Genomic DNA, 19,431 nt, shown 5'->3' with positions numbered 1-19,431 from the left:
CTGAATATGCGAGCGAGCAAATTTTCTCATCTAAAATTATGGGAAGCCACAATTTCCTTTACCTAGCTGTCAATTTCCTAATGAGCTTCCCTTTGCTTTCACGGTGAAAAAAAATACTTCAGTTATCATTCCTAGGCAGTAATGAATTATTTGAGTGTTTACTAACAGAGATTTGTGCCGAATTGACTGTCCACAATTAAACCAAACACAACTTTAGGCCAGAATTTTACGAGCCGATGTTTTGCAATCCAAAACACTTATATGTTTTAAATAGCGCCCTCTGCGACCATCCATCTCCAAACAATTAAAAAAACACCTGTTAATTCACTGGAATCACAAAGAGACAAACACTTTCCATTTCACCCTTTCAACGTCGTGGTGGCATACGAATTCGGAACGAACAATCACCACCATCTCAACTCTAGCATGTCTAGGAAGCCATGGATGCAGCTTTGGACCAACGATCGAGAGAAGAACTTATAAACCTTTGCGCTAGATTATGTCTTTCCCCGCAGATTCCAGTAAGTGGTGTTATTTTTTTTTGTTACATTGTATTTTAATGTAGGCCTGATGTAGAATAGGATAGTAAATATATTTCATATATTATAAAATAAAAATATACATATCACAGGTGGCTTGAACGGCAACAATATTATTTGCAATTAGTATAATTTATTAATTTAATACAAAAATGTAAGAAATTTCAGCCGACACATGACATTGGCCTAATCTGATTTGTGTCGTTGCTTCATTCGTGATAAGAATACATTATTTTATGAAATTGCTAATCTTCTAACAACTTTGGAGTTATATGGTTAAAGGAGAATGAAACTCTTGGAGCAAGTTAGCTTTTGTGAAAGCAGAAAAATCAAAGAATAAGAGTAAAATTGAGTAAAATAGGACTAGCAATAGAAGAGTTATGAGCATTTGAATGTCGAGATCACTAATGCTATGGAGATCCTCCTTTTGGCAATGCGACCAAGATCTATGATGTCACAGATGAACAACTCTCCCCTTTTGGACACTGAAAATATACCCCAAAACATCTCTTTTTGCTCATTCTAATCATATGACAAACGATTCATCAATGATATAATGTTGTGAAACCTCTGTACTTGTCCTCTCATAAAGAGAACACCTCACCTTGTGATAGACTCTATAAAAGTGAGAATATAAGTGAAATAAGTACTAAAGTAATGAGGGAGTTGTACGTGTGTGACATCACAGATCTTGGTCGCATTGCCAATGGGAGGATCTACATGGCATTAGTGATCTCAATATTCAAATGCTCATAACTTTCTTATTATTCATTCAATCTTCCTCAAACTTTCAACAATATGTTTCTTTGATTTTTCTCTTTGATATGGATTCAGCTGGTTTCAAGGGTTTCATTCTCCTTTAAGTTTTCGTCCACTCTTATTTTGTGTTGCTAGATCAGCGGTTCATGGATCTTATGTCAGTCGATCAAAGCTTTCTGGCAATGAATATGTAATCCTTTAGTACTCATTTCCTTTACCAGAAGTTTCTTTCAAAGTCAACACATTCTCATTCATAAGATCCCTTGTCATGATTGCTTGTGTTAAGGTTTGTTCATCATGGCTTGCTAAAGCGGGCCTCCATACCAGGTCTCACAAAGCAGTTACCATATAGTAAAAGAAGAACGAATGAGATTTGGGTAAGAGATATGGCATCGATTTCTCCATAATAAGCGTATTAACCTAATGTTTGTTGGTAACGATGGTAATGATGTGATGTGATTTCAACAAGTGATATAATTGAATACACAATGATTGAAATAGACATATGAAGACAAATCTGCATAATCATGATAATGGAAACAATACCAGGCTATAATTATGTTTTGAAACATTTTCCGCCCCTCTCTCTCGCTACTTTAATAAAAATAGCCCCTGTGCAGAGTTAAGCTACATGTACATGAATTTTGGAATGATTGTCTGACTCCCTTGCCTTACGACCCCCCCCCCCCCCCCCAGATTCTAAAAATGTATTACCCGTTTGTCTCGCACGTTTGTATTGCCAATCTACTCCCGAACACATTTGAATCCATGCATTATTAAACGCGAATAATACATACCGATGCTTTCACGGTCAAACTGGACAGGTGCGTTTAGTTACCATGGAAACAACCTCCCTGACACCTCGTCTGACACCAATCTCAATAAAGCATTTTCCTTTCCCTAGCTTATGAGACTTATTGTAATTATTAGGCCTATTGTATTCAGACTTAAAATTATTCATTTTACATGTGATCGTTTGGTACTCATTCACTGCAAAACAGCTGTGTTAGCACCTTACCAGTTTATGTTCTGGGAGTACAACACCAGACATTTTGCCACCATTGGTGATATGAATAATCCAATTACACTTTCGTCATGTGTCGTGTTATCGATACGCAAGGGTAGACATGATATCATGCTCATTGCATGGAATACATATCTTTTCTAGATTTTTTTTTTTTTGTGGAAACTGAATCATGATAACATATTTTTAAACACTATTGAACCACACAGTGTATTTAACACCAGATGTTGCTCTCCATACATCAGGAGAGCGACCGGTGTTCTGAACACGCTATATTGATTCTGAAACATGTGAAATTATTAGTGGGTTTTTTTAATCATTAGAAAAGGTGGAGCTTTATTCACAAATCTACAAACACGGTGTCATGAAAAAAGGGAATCGACTTAAAAATTCAGGATCTTTCTTACTTTTTACAAATTTGCATGATTTATGTACGCCTCTATAATGATTTTTTGTTTTTGCCTTTTCTCATTTTCAAATCAGGTTTGGCGCACCTCATTCCCTTAAAAAATAAAATAATTCTAGTTTGAGAATAGGCACAATGAAATGCAACAAAATAATGATGATTGCTATAAGGTTATTGCACAGATCTGAATTCCAGATCATGCCTCCACGTTTCGCGTCTCATCTGATATAAAAGAAACGTACAACATTGATTTCTTCAATCTGTTATTCATCATTGATTGTCCTCATTCAATCCTGTAATATATCCATCTATGTTTTGTCGACTGCCGTGTTTATCTCGCCCATGGTCTGTTACCTGAAGCGATTTTGGAGTACAATATCTTTGTTTTGTTTTGTAATTTAAACTTCACTTTGATTACTTTGGTTATGATACCTCGGTCTTCCACATATGATTTACACGTTGATTATGTTTAGGGGTGAGGATGGGTTATGTTGATAGAGGAGGGGTACATGGTGGAATCAAAGTGAGTATGACAACAAAAATACGAACAAAACAAGTATCAGTTGTATAAGTGACACGACCTTGTCATTTTTTTTCTTCGCCTAACAACGGAGACCGTTGAAAGACTTAAAATTGGTGAGGTCTTACAGCGGTCTTCAAGATCACTGAAATTTATCATCTCTGTGGAATGGCTCAGAAAGACCCCTCAAAGAACTATGAAAGACTGATTGATATTTCTTGTCTTACTGGTCTTAGACTAGTCCTATAGAGATCTTTCAATGGTCTTTCAGAGATCTTTTATGCAGCAAGTGATCTTTCAGAATTCTTTCCATGGACTTTGCCTGGTCTTTCAATGGTCTTTAAATGGTCTTTCAATGATCTCTCACGAGTCTTACAGTGATCTCCGCAAAAATCTTGAGAGACTGCCGAAAGATCATTGAAAGACTATGAAGACCTTTGAAAGTTCGTCGAAAGACTGCTGAAAGACCGCTGAAAGACCACTGAAAGACCATTTTCTTGTAAGACCGTTGTAAGACTGTTTTGAACCGTTTCAAAAAGTTTTGGAGCCCATGAAGACCACGAAGACCGCTGAACGATTGGTCGGGACTCGTGTAAGACCTCAAAGACCATTGTAGGTTCATTGAGAGACCTCTGAAAGATCAACCAGAATTCATGGTCTTTGAAAGGTCTTTCAGCGGTCTTGCTCTCTGTGGAATGGCCCCTTTAGTAACTGGCTATGTTGAGCAATAGCATTTGAATCATGAACCTGTTAGATTTAAAACCTAAAAGAATAAAAATAAATACAGTTTGAGGTTATCATGTTATTAGGCCGACGATAGGGGAGGATTAAAAGATGGACCAAAAAAAGAAGGTATGACTTTTAAAGATTGAGAACAAAACGATTAGGCCGACAGTGACACGGCCTTGTGATTTTTTTATCATTAACTTTAAAACACACACACACAAGATCGAATATTGTTGAAGGAATTCATGCCTATTAATTTTCGTGTCTTTTTTTCTTCTTCATCATCTGATACACATGTATGTATTAATTACTGTATATTTTGGAGGCTTCTAATTTTCAAGTGTTGTAATTTTTTCAAGCAATCTGCTTATAATGACCATCCTTCTCCTGCAAACTGTAAATGTTATGATTTTTTGGTTGGTAGTAGATCATATTTGTTTAGAATGACTCTTTTATTAAGTTTTTTTTCTTTATGATTCATACCAAAATAGATTACCAACATATTCATTCATTCATTTATTGATTCCACTTTTAAAACAAATAACATAATATACTTAACAAATGTATTCGTAAACATAGTGTATCAATGATCAAATTAAATATCTAACATAAGTATTTAAACGTAAGGTACACTACAAAATGTAAAAAAAAGTGAGGAGCCTAAATAAAAAGCAGAGCTTGTAGAAAATTAGGCTCCCATTAGGAGAAAATATAAGTTGTTACTTTGAGCGAAAAATGTGGAAACGGAATACATATTTATTACAAAGATTGTTTTACACAAAATATATCGAAAGGCATCAAGTTACCAGAAAATGATGAAGTAGAAAAAGAATAAAAATAGTACGATAAAATGAAATTGGAAAACGACCAAAAAGACGGAGAGGGGGGTCAAGGGATAAATAATAGAGAGTATAAGAAAGAAAGAATAGAAAAACATAATTAAAATGATTAATATTAAAACTTATTTTGTTTGTTATGTGATGAAAATTGTATTATACGAATAATATGAATGCAGAAGAAAACAAAAAATCAAATCAAACCTTTTGTTGCCCTCCTTTTCTTGTAATGATACTTTATATGAATGCACAATTTGATGACATTTTTAATGATTATCAAGATTAAATTGAAATTGAATTTTGATTTTTTTTTTTCAATTTTATAAAACAAGCAACAATTTAAGCTAAGAAATAAGCTAGATTGATGTAGGAGTTGGGGCTGAAAATAAAAAAAAGAAGTAAACAGATTGAACCTGGAGAATAGCCAGAGTAATTTCATAGGGAGGGAGTTGACTAATAAGTGTATAGGCGTAACGTGAAGATTTCGATGTGGAACAGGTATAGATCCATCTTTTCTTTCATCTTCACCCCTCTCTCCATTCTCATCTTGTTTCTATTTCTAATGGTAAATCTTATGTGGCAGGGGCGGTTGACCCTTCCATTTGTATAGGGTAATTTATACCGAGCGTGAAAAGCAAGAAGAGAGTGAAGGAAACTGAGCACGAAGATGGATTAACTGTTTATAGGATTTGGCAATGAGATGACGAAATACCAAGAGATTTTTACATAATTGTATTAAGGTTTTGTTGGAATAATTACATTTAATGCATTTTAATTACATTTAATGCATTTTGTTCCTTAGCAAGAACAAAATAATCAAATTTCGAATTCGTAACGAACTAATGGGGTTCCAACTCCTCAAATACATTGATTAAAATAACAGAATTTGATGTTTGTTAAATTCCGCTGCTTTGTTAACTACATAATAAAATTACTAACTCTTCATTTCCACAAATGGAGATTTGAGCTGTAATTAGCTGATAATGTTCATGGTTATCTTTATCAATCTATATGTGACGGAATTCTTGTCGCTCCTTTATTCATTTTCCTTATATTTTTTATTCAATTTTTGATTATTGTTGATTGTTGTATAATTGTTTTATCAATAAAAACTGAATTATATATTTTAAAAAAAAATTCATAATAAAATTGTTAAATAAATGTAGCGTCTTCTGTTGAGTAGGCTTACGTTATGCCTAGTACACTCTCGTTTTGCTTCTGTAGACTGCTATGAACATTCCTTCACTCAATCAACATGATCGATAACTTTCTAAAGTTGTTTTTCTTCTAGCCAATTATTGTCAGCAGGAATAGCGTAACCGTAATATAAAGTCAGACTTTCGATGCCCCTTTAGGCACCCTCTCCTCCTTTTTGGACCCCTTTCAAATTTCCATTTACACCAAGGCGATGACGATATTTGTAATCAGTGTTTTATAAAGATACTGTTCCTTTTTTTATTTCTTTGTCTACCAATGCTCTTTAACTTCGGGCATCAAAACCTTTCTTTTGTGGACAGTTTGAAGCCTAGATGTGAAGTCGTAAGCAAATATAACGGACATGAATGAGTACCCCGATATAGGAGTTTGAAGCGCGATACTGGTAGAAAGAAAACATCAAGTTAACTATCCGCGAAAGGAACAGGAGACAAAAGGGATATGATAAATAAATAAAAAACATCCCCGCTGACCTTATTTTTATCTTATTGATGGAGTAATTTATTGATTATTAATTAGGAGCACCAAACCGATAAACAGGTAGTTCTAAATATAAGACCAAAGCACAATACACAGGAGCCAACAATATGCCTTGTTTGTGTGCCGACCTTTCCAAGATCTTTTCAGCAAACATTACTTAGGCTACGTTTTTTCCGTGCCTTTTTAATGTTTTTGCAAAACTACGCGAGAACATGGAGAATGACAAGAGAAAGGAGTGTCCACATCTTCCTATTAGGGGGTGCAGAGAGATGGGGTAGATGGATAGATAGACATATATATAGAAAAATAGACAGATAGTAGAAAGATAAAAAAAATAGACAGAGAGTAGAAAGATAGAAAAATAGACAGAGAGTAGAAAGATAGAAAAATAGACAGAGAGTAGAAAGATAGACAGAGAGATAGAAAAATAGACAGAGAGATAGAAAAATAGACAGAGAGATAAAAAAATAGACAGAGAGATAGAAAAATAGACAGAGAGATAGAAAAATAGACAGAGAGATAGAAAAATAGACAGAGAGATAGAAAAATAGACAGAGAGATAGAAAAATAGACAGAGAGATAGAAAGATAGACAGAGAGATAGAAAAATAGACAGAGAGATAGAAAAATAGACAGAGAGATAGAAAAATAGACAGAGAGATAGAAAAATAGACAGAGAGATAGAAAAATAGACAGAGAGATAGAAAAATAGACAGAGAGATAGAAAAATAGACAGAGAGATAGAAAAATAGACAGAGAGATAGAAAAATAGACAGAGAGATAGAAAAATAGACAGAGAGATAGAAAAATAGACAGAGAGATAAAAAAATAGACAGAGAGATAGAAAAATAGACAGAGAGATAGAAAAATAGACAGAGAGATAGAAAAATAGACAGAGAGATAGAAAAATAGACAGAGAGATAGAAAAATAGACAGAGAGATAGAAAGATAGACAGAGAGATAGAAAAATAGACAGAGAGATAGAAAAATAGACAGAGAGATAGAAAAATAGACAGAGAGATAGAAAAATAGACAGAGAGATAGAAAAATAGACAGAGAGATAGAAAAATAGACAGAGAGATAGAAAAATAGACAGAGAGATAGAAAAATAGACAGAGAGATAGAAAAATAGACAGAGAGATAGAAAAATAGACAGAGAGATAGAAAAATAGACAGAGAGATAGAAAAATAGACAGAGAGATAGAAAAATAGACAGAGAGATAGATAGATAGATAGATAGATAGATAGATAGATAGATAGATAGATAGATAGATAGATAGATAGATAGATAGATAGAGAGAGAGAGAGAGAGAGAGAGGGGGGAGAGAGGGGGATAGATAGATAGATAGATAGTTAGATAGATAGATAGAAAGACTGGAGAAAGAAATAAAGAGAGAGAGTCAATAAAGTGAGACGGACGGAAGAGCCGGGGGGGGGGTTCGGGCGCTGATGTTATTTTCATTTTTTTTTTTAAAGTATTTGGGGGATGTTATTTAAACAAGTTTTCCTGTAACCATGATAACGTAAGCGAGGCAGCTCTAAATTAAACGAATATACAATAAAGAAGAATTCATCGAAGTAAAGCAATATGATGGTAGTAAGTTTATGGTATAGGTATAGAAAATGAAATATATCACTAAAAGATATATCACGTGGCTGTTGTCTGTTTCTCCGAATTCCTTTTTATGTGACCTCCACTTTGATTATCATTCAATGGATTTATTCATTGTCTAATATCTGAATTGTCGTTCTCTCATTATGCCAAACATTACTTAGGTTGAGGTATATAACATGCAGATGTTTGTAATCATGAAATACAGACGTTCTCTCTTTTTTTTACAAACAATACCCTAAAAATTAATTATATTTATTGATTAAGTCTTGCGATACTGATGTACCAGTATAACGACCACGAATTACCCTCAAATTTTAACAATATGCTTTGAGCAAATAATGAAATACACGAATTACCCAACCAGACAAATTAATTTGTATCACCTGCCATGTGACTCGTACAGCACTTACACAGAACACTTTCAAATGCACTGCCCCTAAATTTTGATTTCTTTCCTTTGAATATCAGAGAGAGTTTAAGCCCAAGTAGATTTAAACTTAAAGTAAAAAAAGAAATCACTTTTTGCCTCCTACTCCCAACAAAACTCGAATATTTGAAATTTACACAGATCCCATTTCTTATCCTTTCCCCCAATTCCCCCCTTTCCCCCTCTTTTCATATTTATCCCCCTTAATATTCTGTAATTGTATCTTACTTTTTCTTTTTGGATCTTCACCCCCATTCATCTTGTTCAGTCATTTTTTTAATCATCCATGACCATGCATTTGTCATCACTGAAATCCATTCTCTGCTTACACTGAGCTCCCTAATCTCATATTAATTTACGTTCCTTTACTAATTTATTTGCGTTCTCTTCGAGAGATCAGCGTCTTACAAACCTCGCTGGTCTCCTTTTTTCATTTCTTTTCTATTTTTAGCATACATAGACAACTATTTATAAACTTTAATTACTTTTTAAAAGGTTTTGATTTATCAATGATATTTGTTTATTGTATATCGTTCGCTATTGTTATTATACCAATTTGAAAGTGTAAGCTTGATTGATTTGTATTGATTTGTGTAATTTATTTGTATTTATGTTTCTTTGATTTGTATGTAGAAAAAGAGTGAATATAGAAATGAAATAAACCACTAATAAAAAAAATCAAAGTTCAGAATTATATTTTGATTACCCAAATTGATAAATAATTCCTTCATGAACTCTGTTCTGGCCGGGGCCAACTCATTAACATAATTAAGAGAAGATAAAAGGGCCAAGTGCATATCAATTGCCCCTAATTAACGATATGATATCAAAAATATTCCTCGTTAAACACGGGTAGTGATAAGATTAACAAAAGAAAATAAAAATGAATTGGATTTTGATAGCCAAGGCAGATCAAGCTTAAAATATTAAAAATGCTATTGAATTTATTTGCGATGACCTGCTCAAAGTTCTTGAAAATAAAAAGTTCATCCTTTAACATGTCATTCTCTTGCCTTTGTTTATATATATTCATTTTTTGTTGGATTTGAATTTGTTTTCGGTATTGTAGAAATAATCTGTTTTGTTTTTTAGTGTTTAGTAGTATGTGTCCTCATGTATTGCGCGATACAATTGCAGCTTTTAAAACATCTTATCTCATAATGTGGTTTTATCCCTGCATGATGGCCCTGTGTTATACAATTTTCTTGTTTTTCTATAATATTATCCCATGTATAAAATTATTCTACTCTTCTGCTTTCTTAAATTTCAACATATAACATTTATTTTATTACTTTTACATGTCATTTTGTTATAGTCACTGTTATTGTATATATTTTGTATTTTACCTTGTACAGAATTTCGCAATTCAGCCTTCGGCTGCGATGAAGTTTTCTTAATAAACCATTTCAATTCAATTCAATTCAATTCAATATATGTTAGTGTACTGTATATTACAGTGTTCTATAATTTTCCTGATTGCATTTTGATTGTGTAGGGATCTCGTGTATAGAGCAGTATTATACTGGAGAGACTGCCCTGGGTAAATAAAACAGAATAAACAAATCAATTAATAAAATAAATGAATAAATTATAAGGCGATGCAGGGGACAGGCGCGACCACACACTACGATTTGTAAAATTTATTTTTCAAAGTATTTTGGGGGTATTTTTTATGTTTTCATGACAAGCTTGATGTTTTTCCTTGTGGCCCTTTTTTGTCATTTTTAAGTCACAGTGCTTTTTACAGTCCCCTTCCATAGAATGACTGTTATTATTTTACCATGACATGTTGTTAATTCATTCTATATTGTATGTTCATTTGTTGCATGGAAATAAAATAATCATTAAATCAACCAATCAATCAACCAACCAATCAATCAATCAATCAATCAATCAACCAATCAATCAACCAATCAATCAATCAATCAATCAACCAACCAAGCAATCAATCAACAAATCATTGATATCAATCAACCAATCAATCAATCAGTCATTCAACCAATCAATCAATCAACCAATCAATCAATCAATCAACCAATCAATCAATCAATCAATCAATCAACCAATCAATCAATCAATTAATCAATCAATCAGTCGTCAATCAACCAGCCAACCAATCAATCAATCAATCAATAATCAACCAACCAATCAATTAATCAATCAACCAATCAATAATTTGTCAAGTAGAGAAGAAAATGCAAAAAAGGGAACAGTAGGGAACAGAAGCATAAAGGCGAGTACACCAAGATACCTCACTTGAATTGAATTGAAAAGTTCAGTAGCCCCATGTCGAGGCCGTGGCGGTTAATCTTTTCATGCTTTTTTTCGATAATGATCCCGAGCGAAGCGAGTTAGGATAGATCAGCCTCCAAGGCCTCGACAGGAGGCCATAGGGAGTTAGGGGAGAGTGAAAACACGTTGTTTGAAACACAAAATACAAAGGGAAAACAATATCTCAAGAATAAAATAATTTTAAAAAAATACTAAAAAAAGAAAAGAGAAGAACCTAATGTTTGAACTTCCATCCACGTCATTAGAATCAAATACCGATTATTCCAAGGTGAAACGTAGCTATTACAGATATATCACATGTTTTACATGGTTACAACATGATCGAATGTATTGTAGTAGATAACAGTGTTTACATTGGCTATCAGAACCAAATTAAACACACACACACGATGGTCATCTTACCTCTTCCTGACCTTTACCATACATTTTTTTTTCTGGTTCATGCAAGCCGTTTTCAAGACTTTTATTTCATGAATTATTTCTCGTTAATAGTGGTGTTGCCCGGGAATGTTTGATTGGTTGATACGAAAGCATGAATGCTTGTGAGCAAGCAACAAGGGGAACGACGGCCCAAGGTCTTTCGTAGTGATGGTAGTAAAAAGCCTTACCAAAGGACACGAGCGCATCAAGTGAGACTCGAACCCGGGTACCGTAGATTGAGAGACCAGCTATATCTACCCACTGAGCTTTCACGCTTCCTACACATAAGGGGCCCGTTGCGTAAAACTTTTGCCATAAAAAAATATGGCTTTGCCAGAGTTTTTTATGTGTAATTTCAATGTGGCATCATTTTGTTTGCCAGATTTTTTATTTACGTCTTCCTGACCTTTAACATACATTTTCCTGGTTCATGTAAGCAGTTTTCAAGACTTTTATTTCATGAAATATTATCATTTCTCGTTCTGGTTATTGTGATGTTGGGGAATGTTTGCTTGGTTGATAAGAAAGCATGAGTACTTTTGAGGAAGCAACAAGAGGACCGATGGCTCAATGTCTTTCCCGAGGGACCTGGTAGTGAGTATGAATTGCCTTGGTCACTAGCGTACAAAGTGAGACTCGAACCCGGGTCTCCAGATGCTCTACTCGCTGAGATATTACGGCCCCTCCTCAAAAGAGGGTGGGGTCAAAATTGTAGTTATACACCAACTCTTAAGAATGTTCGTCGCCTGCAGATACTGGCGAAATTGAGTTTTATGAAATAATTACAACTGAATATAATGAAATTGAAGGGATATGTTAATTTCCTCACATGGTTGCGCCCCCCCCCCCTCCCCCTTCGCCAAAAAAAAGACAAAATAGTGACAATGGGGGCGAACATCGGATTCATTATGTGTTTTGAAACTATATCAGAACCTCGCAAATTTCGTCATTGTCATTGTTTAATCATGTGATTTAACGCTGATTATAAATCTCAAACATAAATATAAGAATTTGATTCTGTCTTTCAAATATTCTCAAAATGGAAATCATGCACAAAGAAAAGAGGGTGACCGATTTCTTATCCTTTTGAATAAACAAGGAACTCCTACGTAAGTTAGCAGGGACACAGACTTGTGTGTTGTATTTTATTAGCTTGTCTCCACCGTATTCCGATGTTTAATTAACTGATTCTATATTATGTACATAAGGCCCTTCGACAATACTGTCATTAAATCGTTATCAAAAGGATAGGTAATGTGCCGAATTAAAATACTCAAGACAGGACTGGTATAAGGGTATCCCGCAACCGGGGTATCCTACCGTCTAGCTCACTATTCAGGATTTCAAAGAACTTATTTTAACTTTAAGCGTTAAACTCCCGAAGAAGCAGGCATATCCAAACCGCAGGGAGTGTATATAAGATATATTTGTCACATGGAACATGTTAATTAATAATCTTTAAAAAGGACCGTTGTAAATTAATTCGCACGCTCCACCTGGTGGGTTAATTCATTTTGCTCAACAAACTTCGTCATTCTAAATTGAACTTGAATGTTGAAAGACCATACTCTTGTAAAGACGTGCATTCAAGCAGAATGCATTTGTAAAGCTAGGTACTTGACAATGCTCTGCACCGGGCTAGACCTGCGATGATTTTAGCCACTGAACTTTTAAAATAGAGCTTAGGGTTTTGTTATCCTTTAATCTGAGTACTAATCTGTATAGGACATGCATTCGCGTGGAAAGCAAGAAGGGGCGGAGTTTTTTATACAAGTAGATTGTCCGCCTATATGTTTACTATGAGAAACGACCGATAATTAGTAACGACTGATAATTTAGGAAGGATCCGATGTTCTTATAACAACCTAGCAATGGTAGTACTACTTCGATGGATGCTGATTTGCAACCAATCTGGTCAATGGTTTTTTTAAATTGAATCTAAATCCTGAATTGCTGAATAAACGGATTTCTGATAACATCTTAGCGTTTCTAGTTTAATGAATGAAATACGTGTATACATGACAGACAATTCTGACTTTAACAACTTTGACTTCTACTCAGTGCTGAGTCTCATCAAGCATATTCAACAACTGGATGATGGTTAATGAAACAAAGTTTCTTCTTCTTCTTCAGGTTAAATCTGCCTCCTTCAGGATTGAAGATTCTTGCAGATGGTTTATTTGGCATGTGTGTATGGCCATGTTTAGGTGTGCAGTGCAAAAGATATACAGGTGCAAGTAAAAAGTCCCATCTGATTTAGCTCTGGCCTTCCGCCAGTCTCAGGCGGAAGGCTTTTGGAGAAGAGGCATTGATTTTGTTGGGAGTAAAAGTTTCAAGCAGTGGAAGGGAGTGGAAGTTACATGCCGCGACTTGTGCATTTCGAGGCAGGTGTACGCCTTTGTACAAACTCATTACTGTGCAGGAAGAAGTAGAATGGTCCATGAACTTCGACAAAAATAAAACCGGTCATAGTTGACATCCTTGAGTCTTGAAGGAATATTCTCGAAATACCTGTTTTTGTCTGCGATGCCATTCCGTCTTACAATTTACTTGGATATTAACCTCGCTTATCACCGATCGAGGACAAATTCATTTGCTCTGTGAGCATAATGACTCTTCGACACTACTTGAGGAGGCATAAAGGATTATCTCAACTCCTTGATCAAAATTCTCTAAAATCTCGACACAACCGACGACGCCACTCTACAGAAAATCATAAGCATGCAGAGTCGAACTCCCAATGTTGTATAAACTTACTTTCGTTACATTGTTGACTAATGATGCCGTGGTTGTGAAAAAATATCTTCAGATCGGCAGTTTCATACGAATTTTGCCCCTACTGCACCGAGTGGGACGATAGTTTTGACATACAGCATGCACATATCAATCGGTTTTTCGGTTCTCACTTCTAACTACAAACGACTATTTAATGTTGCGTTGGACGATACTTATAACTTGGAGTCTTTGACATTTCTTCAATTCTCACTTTGAATTGATTACAAACGACTATTCGATTCGAGGTACATTAAGACTTGATTCTTCTGTGTGTACCACAACAAGAATGTAACTATGATGGTTATACCATCCTCGAGTATTGGATGATGCTTTTAGAAAATATTATTTCACGATCTGGATGAGTAGTGGAATATTTCATCATGCCGACTAGAAAGTTACGTGTGAGAGAAATGGTAAGCGTCTACATAAGATATAGGTGACAAATGATAACGATGCTATCGTTGTTATTAAAAAGGTGATGATGATTATTATTATTATTATGGCTATTGTTATCATTATTATTATTAGTAGTAGTAGTAGTAGTAGTAGTATTGATATCATCATCAGTATCATTATTTTTTTCATTATCATAATCATATTTTTTATTATCAATACATGTAGTATCAATATCATTATCGTTGTTATTAGATAACAATAGCCAATAATAGTAATAGCCAACTTTAATAAAGCGCTTTTCCCAGAATGGCTCAAAGCGCGTTACAGCATATTATTACCCCGTAATAGAAAAGATATAGCAGTACAAAAATAACGACCAGCTGGTCAAGAGTAATCAAACAGAAATTATATATCTTCACAATAACAAAGAAAATCAATATTAAAAGGTAACCATGCATACGCAAGAAAAAGAGTTATGTAAATTAGAAGATGTGAATAATAATACCTTTTTGATGTACTTGTACGAACTACATGGACTACTTATTTATGTTGCATTTAACTATTATTCTAAACGAATAAAGAATGAATAATTGACTTGAGATGATTATAATCTTTAATAAATATTATATTAATGATGATAATAATCACAAAATTGTAACGATGAAATGGTAGTAATAATAATGATGATAACAACAATAATAATTACTATAATTAAAATATAAAATGATAGCAATAATGATCAAATTGATAATTAAAACGAAAGCAACGAATACAATTATGATAACCATAAAAATGAAACTCTGATTTCAATTATAACCAAACTAATATTTGATTTTTGAGAATTCATTCAATCAGGGAAATTGAAGGAAACTAAATAATATACATATTTGTTTACTGGTCTTATTATCAAACACAGAATCAAGACTTTTTTTTATATATAAACCTAATCACAACCAAAGGCAATTATTTAGTCGTTTCCATGGTAACCTATACTAATAACGACCGTCATTATCGGAAAGGGGCGAGACTGTATTTGAACGAGGTCGCCTATAATAAAATTGGATTCACGATACCGTTGGCATGTTATCAAGATTTTGAGTGGCCCTTAAAAAATATAAAGATAAACTGAACCAAACCAAAATGACCCTTAGCGGTAATTAAGGTTGTACCAAGTCAATAATTGGTCATTTTACAAGATTTTTATCAGTTTGTTTGGTCTTCTATTTTTTTTCCACGTATCTTATAAATTATCACGATATCAAATATCATGATCATAACCAGTTTGATATGGCGATTTCAGATTAAATTATATTTTTGGAGGTTCTGGAAAGGTAGCCATTTCAAGACGGATCCACTGCTCTAAAATCGTACACATGCATGAATTGCATAAAGGTGTATTTTTCAGAGGGGATGGGGTGCATGTTGTGAATTTATAAGGAAAATATTTCCTTATTTGGGATTTCAAAGAAGCAAAAACTAAGAGCACATTTTTTTTTAGCTCTGTTTCACTTCTTTTCTCTTCTGTTCATGGAAGATTTTTAAAAACAAACCTAATTATCATGATTATGTTTATCCGAACATTAGTATTTGTATTATTTTTTTTTTGGTTACAATTTACATCATTCCTGATCATGAGAGAAATATATTCCAACGGCCAAGAAAATGAGTCTGAAAGAAACATATCTTTCTCACAAAGCCAGTTTCCATTATTCCGTAAAAATTTATGTGTTATTCAAAGTATGTAACAAAACTTAATTATAATAAAATTATCCGCTTCCTCTATTTCTTAAACACAATAATCAGCTTCATATACATTCGCAAGTTTGATGTATCTCTAATTACAAGTGTTGTGTAATAAACTACACGGTATTGTGTTGAACAACATGTATCATTATGTTCTCCTTATCTGCATTTCGTGAGAGAACGCTGTCCAAAAATCAAGTGCTGAACAACATAATATCGAACTAAGTCTACCATCAAAATCAGTAGTTTACATCAAATAATACATGAGTGAACTTCACACCTGATAAGGAAATTAATTGTTCTATAATGAACCAGTAATTCATACTATTTGTATTTCGATCTACAGTAAATAAAATATTTTTTTTTTACGAGCGACTTCCTTTTATAAGCGACCAGGGTTGCATTTCAGGAAACATGTTTAGGCCTCTAGTGATTTTCAATGACAAATTTGTTCTGAGCCAATCACATACAAATATTTCCGTAGCTTATAACAATAGTCAGTGAAAATCACTGAATTTTCGATTCACCTGCAAGCTTATCAGAATCGGGTTATTAAATAAGATTAATTGCTATTTATTTGGGAATGGATGCAACGACCTATTAGCAGCTGCTAACAAAGTAGGATCGATAGTACATAATTGTAAGCCTAAGGGGGTGTTGCAAGAAAATATTTGCGATCGATTACAAATATTATATTTATATTCAATAAAAAAAAAAATATTGCAATTTTACAACTGGTAGATCAACGTTAGCTGTAGCAAATCAGATTAAACTTCTTGTTTCAAGGAGCAGATTAGTAACCAATCACTAATTTGCAATTAACTGCAAGACACATGATTGATTAAGGGACCAAAAATAGACTTGCAATTGATCGCAAGTTTCTTGCAACACCCAATAAGTATAATAAATGTGACAATTAATGATCGCGATGAAGATGATGATAATGATGACGATGAGGATGATGACGAAGATGACGACGATGATGATAATGATACGACTACTGCTACTACTACTACTACTACTACTATTACTATACTACTAATGCTACTAGTATTAATACTACTATCTACTACTACTACTGCTACTACTACTACTACTACTACTATACTACTACTACTACTACTACTACTGCTACTACCACTACTACTACTACTACTACTACTACTACTACTACTACTACTACTACTACTACTACTACTACTACTACTACCACTACTACTACCACTAACACCAATGCTATTACTACTTCTACTTCCAATGATGATGTCGATGATGGTTATGAAAAAAATTACCATGTTTGCCAAATAAATATGGTTGAGACATCGTGACCCATTTTATTACTCTGAAAAGAAACTACAGAATTGAGATTTCATTTAGAAACACCTGCTCAATCTGATAATGTGACGTCAAACCGTGCAGTAAAGAAACGAAATGTGAATGCCAGTTTTCAGTCTATGTAAAATGCGTTTTTCAACGACAAGCAGACAAAATGATCAATTAAGGAGAATGACGTCAATATTGATTCGATGCGCCTAAATACATTGTTGCCAGTTTGACATTATAACATGAAGAATAGAGATAAGTAGATTAATAGAGAGAGAGGGGGGTAGAGAGAGTGAGGGGGAGAGAGAGTATGATTGTGTACATGTATGTGGGTAAGTTGTGTGTTTATGGAGAGGGAGGGGTAGATAGAGAATAAGAGGCCTAGGGGAGGGGTTGGAATGTGTGGCGGAAGTATGAATGTGTTCGGGTGGGTGGGTGTGTGTGTTGGGGGGGGGGGTAATTCATACATGTGTTAGGGTTGTTTTTCATGTTAAAGATAAATTCCAGTTTTGGTAACGATCTCAAAATGACTTTTTACAGAATCTAATATAATGACCACCCAAGTGTCTGTTTGTATGAATAAAAAATATGTGCCAAAGGATTCTGGAAGAAATTGTGTAATTGCTGAGAAATAAGCAAAATAAGCGCGGATTCGGTCACTTCCGTCGGGTCTTTATTTCAGCAATAATAATACACTGTCCCACTTGTGCCTATCTGTGTTGGTGATCTTCAGTGTGAACATTTTTCAGCGTAGATTTCAAGATTTCACAAAGGTCAGTTTATTTAACTGTACCAGATCTAGATCCTCGATGATATACTGACAATTAAGCCTGGTTTTACAGACTTTCTCATGAAATCAGTGTTTACTGCAAATACTGGAATTTCTCTGTACATCATCACACATGGATGACAAAAATAATATGTATGAGTATCGTCAGTAGATGAAGAGTTATTATTGAATTTAGAAATTATAATCACAAATGAATAACTATACACACACAACCAATACACCTATTGTATTCGATCCAAAGTCAAAAGGGAAATGGTTTTCTAAATAACAAAGAGATAGGAGAGAATACGAATGAAGGCCACGACTGCAATCGTAAAAACTATCACCTGCATGACCTGTTTAAGCGTAAATTTTAATTAATCTTATATTCGATGAAAAATTGCATAAACACTTAACTAAATAAAATTACGTTACGAAAGGTTCAATTTATCTCACCTAGCCGGTTAAGTGCAGCACACTAAGGATAAATCGCTTGTTATAGGATATTAGCGTCATGACCTAGGATTCGAACCCAAAACCCCTCAACATAGGTTCCAAACTATCTTAGACAAACTTTTATTGTTGCAAAAAAGAGCGGTTAGAATTATTAATCAAGTAGATTTTCGTGCTCGTACTGATCCATTTTTCTATGATAGTAGTATTCTGAAAGTAAAAGATTTATATCTGCTTCAATTAGGTCAATTTATGTTTAAGTATACTAACGATTTGTTGCCAAATTCTTTCGATAATATGTTTTTAAGAAATCGCGCAATTCATTATTACCCAACGAGACGATCAGAAGAGTTTCATTTGCCTTTGCTTAGAACTCTCTTCGCTAAAAATACGTTTATATATGAAGGTCCAAACCTCTGGAATTCTTTTTCTGATTACTTAAAAAATTCTCCTTCTTTATATGTATTAAAAAAAAGATTGAAATTATCGTTACTCTTAAAATACAAAGATTAAGTTATTGTTCCTGCTATGCGCGCACCCATACATTATCTGTCCTGATCATCTGAATGATTTTGCATTATCACTCTTGCTTTCTTTTATTATTTATTCCATACGCGCAGTGTTACCTTATTTAAATATTTAAATTTTAAAATGTTTTATCTGATGCTATGACAATTTTGTTTCGACAGTAATTCTTCAGGGTATGAAATATTT

At 34.0% G+C, this 19,431-nt stretch overlaps 1 protein-coding gene across 1 annotated transcript in view; it reads left to right on the top strand.

Moving 5' to 3' along the window:
• The first annotated feature begins 349 nt into the window (after positions 1–349).
• The window catches only part of LOC135153054 (uncharacterized), a 26,604-nt gene continuing 7,522 nt past the window's right edge, over positions 350–19,431 (top strand). Inside the window, exon 1 of the mRNA XM_064115030.1 lies at positions 350–521. Coding sequence (XP_063971100.1) covers positions 441–521 — 81 coding nt within the window. The 5' untranslated portion in view covers positions 350–440. The remainder of the gene's footprint in view (positions 522–19,431) is intronic.

This window comes from Lytechinus pictus, unplaced genomic scaffold, assembly GCF_037042905.1.
Source record: "Lytechinus pictus isolate F3 Inbred unplaced genomic scaffold, Lp3.0 scaffold_20, whole genome shotgun sequence".
NCBI lineage: Eukaryota > Metazoa > Echinodermata > Echinoidea > Temnopleuroida > Toxopneustidae > Lytechinus > Lytechinus pictus.
This window is presented reverse-complemented; position numbering and strand designations above follow the sequence as displayed.